The sequence below is a fragment of the Mesoplodon densirostris genome, chromosome 9, assembly GCF_025265405.1.
Source record: "Mesoplodon densirostris isolate mMesDen1 chromosome 9, mMesDen1 primary haplotype, whole genome shotgun sequence".
In the NCBI taxonomy this organism is placed as follows: Eukaryota; Metazoa; Chordata; class Mammalia; order Artiodactyla; family Ziphiidae; genus Mesoplodon; species Mesoplodon densirostris.
Window position 1 is genome coordinate 16944078 of NC_082669.1, and position 15590 is coordinate 16959667.

General features: G+C 45.5%; 1 protein-coding gene across 6 annotated transcripts in view; it reads right to left on the reverse strand.

The window, feature by feature from the left end:
- Positions 1 to 1316: 1316 nt before the first annotated feature.
- The window catches only part of SRPK2 (SRSF protein kinase 2), a 237359-nt gene continuing 223085 nt past the window's right edge, over positions 1317 to 15590 (reverse strand). For 4 of the 6 annotated variants that reach the window (XM_060107949.1, XM_060107946.1, XM_060107950.1 and 1 more), the window contains one exon: positions 1317 to 4534. In XM_060107949.1, coding sequence (XP_059963932.1) covers positions 4350 to 4534 — 185 coding nt within the window. In that variant the 3' untranslated portion in view covers positions 1317 to 4349. Of the gene's footprint in view, positions 4535 to 15301; positions 15395 to 15590 lie in introns of all 6 variants that reach the window. The other 2 variants (XM_060107948.1, XM_060107952.1) reach the window with 1 other exon arrangement.

A 15590-nucleotide genomic window follows, 5' to 3' on the forward strand; every position in this document is an offset into this window, starting at 1 on the left:
TAAGTGAACATTCCAGCTGTTTTTCTGGCAGTAGATTTGATGCCACATGATCTTTAAATTTTATTGTTGGAATTAAATTCATTTAGTGAATGTTTTCTATATTATTTTATACATATGCATTAAACACACGGCTAAGTAAGGGCAGTATGAGGATTTTCTATCAATCAGCAGTTCTGTGAGTGCATCTTATGTATAAAAAAAATGCAATACAGATTTTTAGTTTGGTGTGAAGATGGCTCATTTTGTTTTATCGGTTATTTGCAAGCAAAATGTAATTTAATGTATAGATGATTTTTAATGTCTCCTGACAAACTGTAAATACTGCATTTCTTTTGCGTATATAATCGCTTACAGCTTTTCTCCTTTGACATATAGCACTGTACATATGACATGTCTTTGCAAAACTGTGTGATCTTTGTGAAAGTAGTACAGTATATGGCCTTTAATTCCTCTATTTTAAATATACTGTCACATTGAAGCACTGGTTGGGCATTTTAATTCATGTTAATAAACCACAATTATGTCAGTTTTACCAACTTGTCCTCCACCACTTCTGAGATTGGGGTCTGTTTAGGCCAGTGTTTTTACGGACGTTACCTTTTCCAGGTAGAGTTTGTAAGGAGCCTTCCATTTTCTGTCGTAACTACTACTTCAGCTGGACGGGACTGCAGCGAGGTCAGGAGGCGGTCAAGGCTTGTTCCTGGAAGGTTCCTACATGTTATTGTTTTGCAGGAGCAGGAGCCATGAGAAACTACCGTGCTACGTAAACGCTGCACACGTTTGCTTACATCTGACATCGTACAAGATGAGTCCATGCCATTGAAGCGTCCCATGATTCAACTATAGACTAATTTACAGCTGTTAGAAAATACGGAATATTTTACCTAAAAACACAGGAATATCTAATTTGTACATGTTAGAACATGACTGAAATGTCCTACTGATGAACCAAAATTAGTTGAAAACCTTAACATTTACTGTCTAGCTATAGTATTTAAAAGAGCAGCAGGAAATTTTACAATTTGTTTTGGGTGTACAAAACTAAAGGAAAAAGGCATTCTTAGCTCTCTCAAGTGAAATGAAAATGGCCTCTCAAGGGAACATTTTATTGCTGAAATACAAAATGCTAGTAATTATTTTGGAATAATAAACTCTTATTCTTTGTCTTCTACCTCTCAGGAGGATTAAGTATAAACCAATAGTAGTGACAGTATCTGTCAACACATAGTTCACCATCCAATTACTTGACATAATTTGACACAGTATACAAATTCTGTGTATTGGAGAAAAAAGTAAACAGACTAAAATGACTAAGATTGGCAGTAGTATGTCATGTTTTACACTTTTAATTTCCATTTCCTTTTGAAAAACAGCTACATTAACACAGCTGTGTTTAGGGCTCAATCCTAATCAAGTTTTAGAAGAACTTAGGTCAACTTTGCCATCCTTGATTATTAAACAAGATTCTACTTACGGTATCTGCTAAAGAAATACCTGTCCACGAAGAAGTGGCTTTACATCATCCAGTCATCCACCCCACCCCCGCCACCAACAGTTTCAAACAGAAGACAAAGTTAACTAGCATAGTGAACTATGAATATTCACACCTCTTTAAAAGGACTGTCCTAAAGATTTTAATTCCTCATAGTTTTAGATTTGCCTACTATATAAATGTATACGGAAGCTTTTCTGTAAACTGCATTAATTTCTAAAAAAATTAATGGAAGAAAACTGGAATTTAAGAAGTAATTTCACCGGCAGATACAAACTGAAGTTCTCTACCCCAGCTTTTAACTAGCTATGGATGATCCAAGTACGGGAAGAAGCAAGTTAGTAAATCAGTTTTCACCTAGAAAGCTAATGCTTTTTTGAAGCTCCTATTATATCCACTTTTCCTCTGCCTTGGGGCAGTTCTAATTTCCAGACAGCCAGCTTCTGAATCTGCTATCATCACATATGTGATCCACTGCTTGTCATTTTCCATGATGACTTCTCATGGACTAGAGAAAGGAAAAGATAGGACATTCAACTAAAATCACGGAGCTGGCCATCGTGTTGTGCACAACCAGTGGTTCTCGTTTAGCTTATAACGCATTCATCATCATCAAGCCACCAAGAATCTGCTAAAACCCATACCATACCTAATACAAATGTATATTCCTTCTAGAACAATTGCTTTTACATTTATAAACTAGTTAGGCTATTTTATCCTAAATGAGAGATCCTTACAAAGTTCGTAATTATCTGGATTATTTTCTAACATGAGCCAAAACTGTATTAGACAAATTTCATTCAAGTGTGCCATAACCCTGATAAAAATTCTTATGGACTTAGGGAAGACATACGTGAACTCCGTGGTTCTCGTGAGAATGGTTCCTGTGCAAATTGTGGATGGCATCACTGGTCTACAGCCACTATCTTTCACAGAACCGACAAGGTCACCTACAGCCTCAGGAGAAAAACTTAGCATGCACATTTCATAAATGAATGGTATCTTCCACCTCACAGCGATATGATCTAATGCTAACTCCTAAGAGGATAACGTGTCTTGTTCCCTCACAGTGAACACTGTTAAAAAGAAAAAAAGAAAACTGACAATGTGCAAACAAAATGTAACTAGTATGTTTTTGATGAAACATGAATGAAAAAGGTTCACAGAAATTCTAGGTAATGGATCTATACTACAGCATCTTTTCTAGATCCATATCCTACCCTTACAAAACAATGAATGTTTTCCTCGTATTAAGCCTTAATGCATGTTCTACAACTACAATTCCTGCTACAGGAATGCTGATACTTCCTTTAGTTCTCGTTACACTACATTAAAAGGATAGCAAATGTTTATTGATTCTATCGCTTCAAATACAGGCCAACGACCAAGGCAATGTCTGGAAAAGAAACCCAAAACACTTTAATTTTTAAGACAGCTGCAAGCACCTCAAACAATGGATTATTGTTACAACACTTGTTATCTTTCCACAATCTAGTTATTGCAAAGGCATATGGATAAATGTTCATGGACAAAGTCAAGAAAAACGAGGCACCTTGAGGAATGTAAAACAACAAAAAAAATTCAATCCACTGATTTCTAAAAGAGGAAATGTACCTCTCTCTATATATTACATTCTAAAATTGTATTGCCTACTAGGGTTTGTGTTCTAGATTCTACAGTTTTAGGAAATGCATAAACAAAATTGTGTGCAATCTGCAAAGGGAAAAAATCATCTTCTCAACTTCAATGCATGGAAAGACAATGAAAAAGCTAGTAAAGTGTGTTGTAGCCACACACGAAACTGTCTCTGGAATGAATGCAATCCCTGTTACCTCTGAGATGTTAAGCGTTCTGCCCACTGCACTGCAAATTGTACATATCATACCTTGGTTCTAGACAAACACGAGCAAGCATTTCCAAAAAAATATATTTTTTCACTCCACACACTGAACATGTTTCTCTTGTCCAATTTAATCTACGTAGAGTTTAACTTACAGGGCTAGGAGGAGGCCACACCACATGGTACCAGGCTACCACATTTTTAAAGGGAAATTGCTTTTCCCTTAAAAGTACCTTTAATTTAAAATATGCAAAAATATGAATGGGAGTGCTAAACTATAATACGTATTTTAGAATGAGAAGCATGTCTTTTCTTTGTATAAAGTGCCATATAGGGAATGATATAACCCAGAGCCCGTTGTTTAAAATCCAATGCAAAAGGACTGTCACGGAATGAAAAGTTTGCACAACTCCTCGGAGTAGTTAAAGTCCATTACATGCAACTTAGGCTACAAAGCACTCAAGACTGGGTAGCTTTTCTGAAATTTGAGTCCCCATCCCATATTTAATGGAAATTAACATTTACAGGGTGCATTTACATACACTATAATACAGGAATGATGTCCCTTTGCCAGAAGATCAAATTGTACATTTCCTTGCTATTTCTTGGTTCCAACTTGATAATTTCTTAAGATTGTAAATTATATAGTACTCAGCTAAAATATTTCTTCATAAATAGTTACAAAACCTGCCAAAACACAAGGAGGAAAGTATTTTTCTTTCAAAAAAATTGACATTTGAATGTCACACAACACAAGAAACAATGCTTAGAGACATGTTATTGTTTCCAGAAGTAAAGTGGGTCAGTTAACTACCAAGCTGAAGACAAAAGACTGCCCTTTCCCAGGATCACAGTGCACGAAAAAGCAAAACGTCAAACGACAGTACCTCAAAGCAAAATAAAAGGTCTGAGGATGGAGCCAGCTCACTTGTAATCCTGTTAAGAACGAGAGTCCCCCTTTAGGGCCAATGCACTGGACAACATGCGCCAGCTCAGAATGCGTGTGTGCAGAATCTGCTAAGAATTCAACCAAGGATGCCGCAGGCATTCGCCAGCTGAGGCTCGTTTTTCTGGAACCATTTCTAACATTGGGATCAGGAAATCTGTAAACTGTGCAGCATCTTCATGGGGCCAACCATACTTTTCCACAAGTACGTCAAAGAGGCTCCAGGGCTTCAGCTTGGTGATGTGCCGCAGCTCTCCTACAAGGAAAAACAGGCATGTCAAGAAAGCTCCAACTGTGCATTTCCCATTGTTGGTCCAGCCGGGTTCTTTACAATGAAGCAGATACCTACCTGCTCAACAGTACATGACAACAGAGGCCAGCTTTCCCACAGACGAAAATGTCACATTTCAAGTAAGCTCGGTGAATATAAACAAGGGTTCATTTAAAAAGGAAGAATTCATTTGTATCAGTTCCAAGTTTCTTTAAATAAGCAGAGCATGCTGAGGATGCCCAGAATATTTTCATGTGCAAAGACTGACCCGAGGCACTCTCCCCAACTTGGGATTCTTTGCAATTTGCTTAGAAAACGCTTTAAGATACATGGACCATTTTTTCTGCAGGTTACCATTTTCCTCTGGAAGAGCGCTATTCAAGAGAACCTGACATAGTGAGCGTGGAGGTGGACTGCATAGGTACTGTCCACCATGGTCACTGCCAGCTCAGCGTGGCCACTGAGCACTCAGCACGGGGCGAGTGCAACGAAGGAACAGAAGTTTAATTTTAAGTTTAAATAGCCACAAATCGCTAGTGGCGACTGTCCTGGACAGCACAGCCCTAGAGCCAGCCCAAATCAGATAGCATTCATCTCCACACATTTGTTGTAAAACCTAAGCTATCAGGACATCAATTTACAAAGCCTGAAGTTATACTTTTCAAAATGTGCTAACTGCAGTAGGAAAAGTGTGGGTTGTGAGCAGCCCTGACAGAGTGACTGACAAGCTCGTAAATGGTCCACGAACTCTAACAGCCTTGTTCGCAATAGGAAAAAAAGTTATTTTTAAAGTCAAACTGCCAAAAGGACAGGAGGACTGTCAGAAAGAATGACTCGTCTCCTCTGTCTGTTCACAGGGGCCGCGCACCGAGAGGCCTCCTCCGTTTGCCCCGCGGCTCCCCTCGTCCTGGGGCCCAAGCCGCCGGCAACGGGCGCCCTCACACGGAGGCCAGTCCCTCTCTCCGCTGGCGCCTGCTGTAACCGCACCAACGGGGGGGTTTGTACACGCGGCGCACTGACAGAGGGTCAGTCCAGGGCTCACAAAGGTCTTCTCGGGGGGCCGGTCTGCTCCACCCAGCTATTCAACCCAGTGTAGATACACACCCCTCCTGCTGCTTTAGTCATAAAGAAGATAAAAGGATATCACAGACAATTACAAAAACAAAGGAAAAAACCACTGGTAATCCACCCCACGATGACTCTTCCTTTGGGCCTACACTCTTTCAACCTGAGTTCTCATGAACTGGTCTGTCTACAGAGTAGTCATCACGACGTGCACACAATTCTGAATACAGAAATCACTAGAAGATATTTCTCGTGAAAGGGACTGGGTGTTCAGTACGTTCCTGGCTCCCACGTAAAGACGGGGACAGAGTTAAGCATGGAGTCTGCAGGTCAGGTCTACTGTCCCGGGGCAGGTGGACCCGCCATCGTAGAGGAGAAAGTGTTCCCTCTGCCTGCAGGAAACACAGTGAGAACACGTGGGAGCGGCCACTGACCGTTCACCCCTTTAACCCAGAAATCCCCGCCATAGGGACCCCACCTGAGGAGAGAAACCCTGGCACCCACCCACCCGCCGTGCCCCCAAACTATGCTCACTGAAAAATTACACACACTCACAAAATTACAAGTGCTCAGTCATCGGAGAACAGGGGTCAAAAACACAGCCAGCCATGGCACACCCACGTGACGAGGAGTAGTTCGCAGCACTCAGTAACGTGTGCGAAAGTGTACGGTAACGTGCTTAGTAGTAACGTGAGTCAAAACTGTGTTCTACACACAGCCCCAGGAGTAATTTTCAAAGTGCCCATCAAGACGGAAAGCAGGTGCTCTGAGACCCCAGCTTTGTTTGAAAGTTGTTTCTTTCTCGTTCTGCATTGTCTCTACTGAAGCTCTACTGATTTTATAGTAGCTGCTCATCTCACCAGGGCGAGGTTAGAGCAAACTAAGAGAGCACAAACACAACACGGCGAAACCAGCTCCGTGGGCGGAGAATGTTATTCTGACCTGGAATAAACGCTCGCCAGGTTTGCAAATGACAGCAACCGCTGAGCTCGGTCTGCTCAGGCCCGCTCAGAACATGGGAATCTGCTCCTGAGGATGCAGTTCTCAGACAGACTAAACTCCATAAACAGGCAACAGAGTACAATCTTCCATGAAAAGAGAGACGCTTTACCATGACAGGTGCCTTAAAATCTATGTAATAACAGTGATGAAAACAATACAAAGGCTGGAAAGCTATACCGAACTAGCCGCCCCGATAAACTGATAAAAGCGATTCCAAAGGAAATCCTAAAACATCTGACACACTTCTGACCAGGTAATCCCACACAAAAAACTGTACGTGAAAAGATACTGTCTGTAATAGGAAAATATGCAGTATGCAAAACAGTCCTAAATACCAAGATACTGAATACATAATAATACTGCAATATAACAGAATAGTGCATTGCCTTTAAAAAGAACAAATATGTGGATCATGGAGATAGGTGGAAAAACTCTATAATCCCAAGAAAGACGAAATAAACTCGCCTCGGCCCTATGATCATATGCACAACTTCTTATGTTCAATTCCATGATAAGAAGAAACGCTGTCTTGTAAAAGTTGATAAAGGTTACTTAAAAACAAACCCTAAGCTCCCAAACTTGCGCGTCTATTGCAAGAAACGCCAAGAACAGGTTCCTCTGATGAGTAAGGGCTTCAAGTCCATATACCAACTCCAGACTGGCCCATAACGCACAAGAAACACGGCCACCTCCATTCCCACCACGTATAAAACAAAAATAAAATAACCAGATAATACAACATTTTAAAAACAATTTTTTACTATTTGTCCTATTGTACAAGTAGCTTTTACCTTGACAATTTTTTCCCTTAGGAAAATATACCAAGATGTGTTTTGTTGAAACAAATTATGCCAATAACGAACCACTTGATTGTGACAGTCTTTACTTTTTAAACAGTTTCCAGCCTTTCTTTCCTAAAGAATACTGAGTAATACTTAACCTTCCCTCGGCGTCAGCTCTCACCCACACACAGGCCACCCAGACACCAGCAAGGCCAGATGGGCAGCTGCCTCTCAGGCTTCCTGACCCACTCCGGGGGCAGAATCACCCTGACGGATCAGGGAAGGCTGACAGGGAGGGGCCCTGAGGGAGGGCCCCTCCCCTGGAGTAAAGGCCTGGGAAGGCCACTCTACACGCCAGCCTCAGGTCATCAGGGTGCTCTCTAAGGAAAAAAGTTAAGTACTTCCATTATACTCCTCTTGAATATTAAGTGATTTGTGAAGGAAAATGTATTATGTTGACTATGAAATTACAGCATTCCAGAATTACACACACAAGCATATGAGGTTTTACACCACACATGGGGGACGATAAAGGGAAATCCTGGTACTGTAACTCCTGGTAACTAGAAAAGAAACCGTGATATGAAATACATTAGGACAAATTTCAATAGCATACACATAGAAAGGAAACCTATCAATAAATACAGGTACAAAGCAAGACAAAAAAACACAAGAAATTTGAACAAATTCCTACAAAGTACATGTAGGGAAATATTTGAGGTGAAGATTTGTATTAAACCGTACCTCCCACACATAAAATAGATCCTAGACCTAAGAGCTAGAACCATAAATTTTTGGAAGAAAACTGAAGAATAAATTTTCATGACCTTGAAGTAGGCAATGGTTTTTTAGATGGGATATCAAAAGCACAAGTAACAAAAACAAGAAACAGAAAATTGGACTTCAACAAAATTAAAAACCTTTGTAATTCAAGTATCACAACATGTGCATTCAAGAGAAATGAAAACATTATGTCCACACAAAAACGTGTACATTGATGTTCACAGCACCGTTATTCATAATAGCTAAAAACTGGATCAACCCAAATGTCCATCAACTGATGGAGAAACCTGATGTGGTCTATCCATACATAAAAAGAATGGAGTATTGGGCTTCCCTGGTGGCGCAGTGGTTGAGAGTCTGCCTGCCGATGCAGGGGACACGGGTTCGTGCCCCGGTCCGGGAGGATCCCACATGCCGCGGAGCGGCTGGGCCCATGAGCCATGGCCGCTGAGCCTGCGCGTCCGGAGCCTGTGCTCCGCAACGGGAGAGGCCACAACAGTGAGAGGCCTGCGTACCGCAAAAAAAAAAAAAAAAATGGAGTATTGATTCATGCTACCACATGGACAAACTTGGAATGCACTAGAGTAAATGAAACAGGGCATCACAAAAATCGACATATTGCATGATTCCATTTATATGAACAATCCAGAACAGGCAAATTCATAGAGAGAGAAAGTAGATCAGGGTTGCCAGGGGCTGAGGGTAGGGGGATGGAGAGTGAGTGCTAATGGGCCCAGGGTTTCTTTGTGAGGTAACGAAAATGTTCTAAAATCAGAGACTGGTAATGGTTGCAGAGCTGTGTGAATATACTAAAAACTACGGAACAGCACACTTTGAAAGGGTAAATTGTATGCTGTGTAGATTACACCTCAGTAAAACTGTTACTGAAAAACTGGCACAAAGCATACAACAAAATAACTTTAAAAGAATTCCAATGCTGTGTTAAAGGATGCGGTAAAAACAAACATCTCACTACTGAGGAGCTCATACTAAACGACAGGAGTAAATGGGATGAACTGTAATAGAATGTACCTGAACCTGTTACAGCAATCTCATTGTTGTTTTTTTGGTACCACACGCTCAAATTTGAATGAGTAAAACAGTAATTCAAAGCTACTCTGGCTGTGGCTCGTGGTCGGTTATTCCCCACATACCTTTGCTGTGTGTTCTGTGTCTCTACAGCCAGCCTCCAGGCTGTAGCACCGTCACTATCACACACTATCTCCACCACAACCCTCGCTGGGAGGCCTCTCACGCGGCCTCCAAGCAGGGACCCAGGGCACAGTGAGCCTGCCGCCAGCGATGCCACGACGACGGGCGCTGCTAGGACCGTCCCAGCACCGAGGGTCAGCCACCGTCCCGCTTCTAGCTCACAAAGACTTCTATCTGAAACAAAGACTGGGGGCTTCCCCGGCGGCGCAGTGGTTAAGAATCCGCCTGCCAATGCAGGAGACACGGGTTCAAGCCCTGGTCCGGGAAGATCCCACATGCTGCAGAGCAACTAAGCCCATGTGCCACAACTACTGAGCCTGCACTCTAGAGCCCGAGAGCCGCAACTACTGAGCCCGCATGCCACAACTACTGAAGCCCGTGCACCTAGCGCCCGTGCTCCGCAAGGAGAAGCCACCGCAATGAGAAGCCCGCGCACCACAAAGAAGAGTAGCCCCTGCTCACCACAACTAGAGAAAGCCCGCGCACAGCAACGAAGACCCAACGCAGCCAAAAATAATAATAACAATAAATTATAAAAAAAATAAATAAAACCAAGACTGGACTCAGGTGAAGGCTTTCAAATGTACTAAGTCGGCAGGGAGCCACCTTCACCAGGCACCACCCCCCAACCTGGGCTCCGGGCAGCAGGCAGGAAAGGAAGCAGACGGAGCCCCTGCTCGCACGGAGCTCAGCTTCTGAGAGAGAGTTTGTCACAGAGAGGGAAAACCAGACCTCTTGTAACACAGAATCAGTGCTTCACATGAAATGAGAGTGAAAGCAGTTTATGATTTACAAGTTGTGAGACTCAATGGCATGAAGAACCTTTTCTAGTCTCTCCAGAACCCGGCTCCCGCGGAGATGGGCCCAGCTCACCCTCCCCCACAGGCCCGTCTCGGCGTACAGCTCCTACAGGACAGTGAGGCCTCGCCGAGGCCTGCGTCCATCCTCCCCAGCATTTCCAGGCCAGACACCCCTCAAGTCCACAAACTGCTCTAAGCCCACGGGTGCAGTCTGCCTGCCTTCCCTGCCTACGCCACGTGGAAATGCGATGACCGAGAAGGTTTTAAACATGAAGCCACGAAAATCAAGTGGGGCAGTGACCATCCTATCCTGCATGGGCCAAACGCCACAGAGGGGCTTTTCTCTTCACAGAAATAAGAGAATCGGTTGATTTTTAGGTAATTCTGGAGCTAAGTTAAAATCACTCTAACAGGGCTCCCCTGGTGGTGCAGTGGTTGAGAGTCCACCTGCCGATGCAGGGGACACGGGTTCGTGCCCCGGTCCGGGAGGACCCCACATGCCGCAGAGCGGCTGGGCCCGTGAGTCATGGCCGCTGAGCCTGCGCGTCCGGAGCCTGTGCTCCGCAACAGGAGGGGCCACAACAGTGAGAGGCCTGCGTACCACCAAAAAAAAAAAAAAAAAATCATTCTAACAAGTTTCATCTCAACATTAAAAATTAAGAATAGTGCCTCTTTTAAAACCCAGCTCCTGGGATTTCCCTGGTGGTCCAGCAGCTAGGGCTCCACGCTTTCACTGTTGAGGGCACAGGTTTGATCCCCGGTCAGGGAACTAAGATCCCACAAGCAGCACGGCGTGGCCAAAACAAAACTAAACTAAAAACCCAGCTCCTGAGTTTCGCCCTCCATTCTCACCCCCTCCTACACTTTTCCTCATCTTCTACTGGACACCACTTATCCTGATGCCATCCCCTGCAAATGTACTCCTTTGGCTACACAGAAGTTTCTTGCATGCTCTGAAATTCTCCACTGTATTCAAGAGGTCTTCGGTCTGACACATACTATCGCTCACATATATTACAATACACTCAACGCCCTCATCTAGAATCAAGTAGTTTTTCCTTTTTAAAGTTAACTGTCTCCTCTCATACTTCCATTCTCAATACAGCAACTTCTACTAAAATGATGGCTACTGATGGCTCAACAGAGTATCTGCTCGGCAGCACAGTAAGGTGTGCTCCTGGCTGTACTGTTTTTCTCGCCATCACCTGAGGGCTGGGACACTGTCCCGGGTTTGTGTCTTAGTCCATTCAGGCTGCTATCACAAAATATGACTGACTAGGGAGCTTACAAGCAACAAGTTCACTTCTCACAGTCCTGGAGGCAGGGCGCCAGCATAGGCAGGTGAGGGCCCTCTTCCAGCCCAGAGCTCTCCTGTACCCTCAGGTGGCGGAGGGGCTCGCGAGCTCTCTGTGTCTCTCTGTGAGGCACTATGCCACCCATGCCTTTACACGCCACCCATGCCTTCACGTCACCCGTGCCTTTACACGCCTTCCAACAGCCCAGCTCCTAACACTGTCACCCTTAGAGGGTCAGGAACGGGTTTGGAGGGACCCACTCAGACCACAGCAGGACAGCATGGGGACAGAATCCACAGAGGTGCTTACTTCTGTTGGGCCACACCCTGACACCCTGACCAAGATGGCTTTCCTTAAAGACCTTTGGTGGCTAATGCCCACACCCAAAGGAATGACCAGCAGATTCAACCCCAACAGGGTGAGAACAGTAATTATATTCCCAGCCACAAAAATCCAGCTCAGTTTTAATAAAACGCCTGGCCAAGAAATACGTTAAACTAGTAGCAGTCATTTTACCCTGACTTGTAAGCAAGACGACGCCACTCAGCTGCACTTGACCTTCAGCTTTAATGCACAGACCCCCCTCCCCTTCCCTGGCCTTGAGGTGGGGATGGAACCTGCTTCCCACCAGGAGAGCGCAGAGCAGGGAGGGCTGCTGCTCAGCCCTCTCGGCTCGTGGCGTAAGCAACATAAAAGCGGTTTTCAATGTCACCTTTCTCTATCAGTTCTGGCACAAAGGTGTGTTAGAAAAAATTTAAATGGATACACTTAAGAGTCCATTATTTCCAAAACGTGTATCCACCCCCCTCACTGGGGGAGGCGCCCTGGAACACATCTTTAATGCAACCATCATGCCCCTCATCCCAAGGGACATGGTGAACTCCACTTCAGGACAGGCCCTCATTCGTCATCGTCATCGTACTATTCCCGTGACTTCTGTGAAAACCCTAAATCCCTTTTGAGTTCCACAGTTACCATAAACAAACAGTCATCAGGAGAGAACTTAAGCCCCAATTCCCAGTCATTTTAGGGGATTTCTTGCCTAATCATCCCAAGGAAGGAAAAAAGGACTCTAGTCACCACAGTAACACAAGTCCACGTGTGGTCGGCCTGTCTCTACCAAGGATGCCAGATGCACTTCACTTCCACAGACCACCTTCAAACAAGCTCCTCAGAAAAGAGCCCACACACACAACCCCTACAGCACACATACGTAACAACGTGACGATGGAACAGCAAGGTCCCGTGCAAGCACTTTATACTCCCATCTGGGCGCAGGCAGTGGTCCACTTGTCCGAGGAGTAGGGAGCTTATGGAAAGGCCAGTGTGAAAGCCGCCCTCCAGCATGAGGGACCCAGGACAAGAGAGCTGTGAGCTGGAACCAAGCACCCGCCGCCGACATCAGTCCCCCAGGCATCGCTCATCAGGTCCGCTCAAGGAGCCCCCCAGGTGGGATGAGGAGAGGGCTCCAGGCGCACTGCCGGCTCTGGGCTGGGACTCAGCAGGTGTTGCCCCCGGTCCCTGCAGCTCAGACCAGGGGCAAAGCCTAACAGGAGCAAGAGTCGCAGAGCAGCCATCTCCACGAGCAAACCCGACCACAGGCTGCTGGCAGGGGTACCTTCAAATCATTCGCCTGACTTCACTTTCTCACCACTCAGGGCCCCCCCACCTTGTGTTCCTCTTCAACTTCTTCGCCACCGTGCATAGTCCCGGTTCCTCACCCACGGACGACGGACAGGGACGGCAGAGCCCAGCCGCCCTACACGGCCTCCCCGCTTCAGAGGGCAGGGCGGCGGCAGCACAACTGAAGGCACGACCCTGTGCGCCTCCGCTGGCTGCTGGTCCTCACCACGCCTGGTGCCTGAGGGGAGGAGGGAGGCTCCCACAGCCCCCTGTGCTCGAGGATCAGGGGCTGTGGTCCAGAGCCCTCCTGGGCCCTCTCCCTTCCCCGCCAGGGCACCCGCAGGCCAATACTGCGACTTGCCTGACACATCAGGCTGCCAGCTCCTGGCTGCCCTCCCCACCTGACCATGGTGAAAGCCATGGCTGGGGGCAGGTCATCTACCAGCCAAGTCCTCCTGAGGCCCAGGCCATCTCCCATAGGCTCTGAAAACATTCTGAAATGTGGAAGAAGGAGTCAGTCTGCTTTGATTAAAATAAACACGACTCCCCAAGCCACAGCATCCCAGGCCAAAATAATCCAGAGCTTTCCCTTGCTTCAACTATGTTCAAATAACATTTTCTGGAAATTTCCTAGAAACAGCCCACTCTCTCAGTCATACTGCTGTCCAGTTCACAACGCGCACAGCGTTATCCTGTTTATAACTGTGCTTTAGCAATAACGGAAACAGTTCCTAATGCACCGCGTGGTGCATCCTCTCACGCCTTCTTGTATCAAGGATGCGCTCACTGGAAGTCACCCCCGCTGACAGCCTCGGAGACGATGTGACACGCCATGCCCAGCCCCCCAGCACGCTCCAGCCCCAGCTGTGCCACTGAACACACTGCCCTGAGCACGACTTGAGACTGCGTGCGAGGCTGGGTGTGGCGGGGGACCCTGTACCTGCTTAAGTGACCCAGACTCGAAGACCAGAGTCTCAGAACGAAAATTAATACGTGTCTGAAGAACATCTTTCCTCGACAATGTTTTTTCCTCTGATGAGCTTTAAAAAGGAAATAACAAGATACTGCATCCAGTTACGTATTTCAGAGGCTACCCACTGCGTGTTCCCAAAAAACCTAAGAGTTGTGGCCAACGCTCTCAGAGTACCTGAGCAAGAAACCACTGTCTTGGCATATGGTTCACTCTCAGGCCTCATGCATTCACGGGGAGACGGAATTTAAGGGTTAAGACAGGACTGGTTAGCTGAACATACCAAAGTATATCATAAAAGGTTATTACTCTACAAGAATTCCTTATCTCACAGGAAAGTAAAAAGTCAAATTTGTTTTCCCAATTTGGCTAAAGCAGGGGAGACAGAGTATCTAGTACTTGCAGAAATTTCTAGAAACTCCATGTCCCGCTCACATCAACTTTCAACAGTTCTTTTTTAATGGGAATTGCATCACCCACCCCACCCCACCCCATCCAAATCAAAGCTGGAAAAACAGGCGTTAAGAGGACTATCTATGCTCACATCAAAGACTATGGCATTGGGGAAGGGCTCTGTAAAAATAAATTCCCCGGGGCTTTTGGGTGTTTTTTAAAAAATCGATCCCTCACTAGGGACTACACAGGGCAAGGAGAGTTGTTCTAGGTCATGCCAAGGAAGATCACGAGAAGTGCAATATTAAAATGAATCACCTGCAGGACAATGTGTGAGGCAATGCACTGGGAGAAGAACATCTGATTCATAAGACCGTGAGGCACACGGGGCTTCACAGGTCCACCCCCTACGGAACAGCTCAGACCCATGGAACAGGACGCAGACGGACAGGCACTGAGTCCAGTCTCTAGGCCACCTCCGCTCCACGGCAAAAACACTCTGGTTCCAGGAACGATGTGGGAAATGGAAAGGTAAGCCTAGCTGCTTTCTAAAAATCATTTAAACTCGTTTACAAATACTTGAATACATGAATTGGTGCTTGGCATAAAGGAGAGGTGTGGAGGAGGTCAAAGGATTTTCGGAAGATTGTTCTCTTACAAAATTCTTATTCCACAGATATCAGATGATTCTTTATTTCTTGAGAGCCTTCTTCAGCAGACTCCCCCAGCGGTAAGTCCAGATCTTTCTCCACTGCCCAACGCGAACGCACAATTTCTCCTTTGGGAGAGGATTACGCTGAAAATTAGTGTTGCATAAATACCGTTACCTTTTCTGGTGAAAAACTCCTTGGAATATTTCCCCAACATAGCGTATTTTCGAGGGACTTTCCCCAGCAGTTCAATGATCAATGCTATGTGATCTGCATTGGGAAACAATGCCAGCAAAACAGAAACACACGACAATTTAATCAGTACACTGCATGCAGACACTGCCATCGCCCGCGCAGACAGAAACAGAGCGCAGCGTCAACAACCAGAGCACAGGCTCTGCCAGAGTGGCCAGATTCAAGGCACCGCAGAGGAGCTGATGCACAGGGTGACCGCAGGACGGGGCCA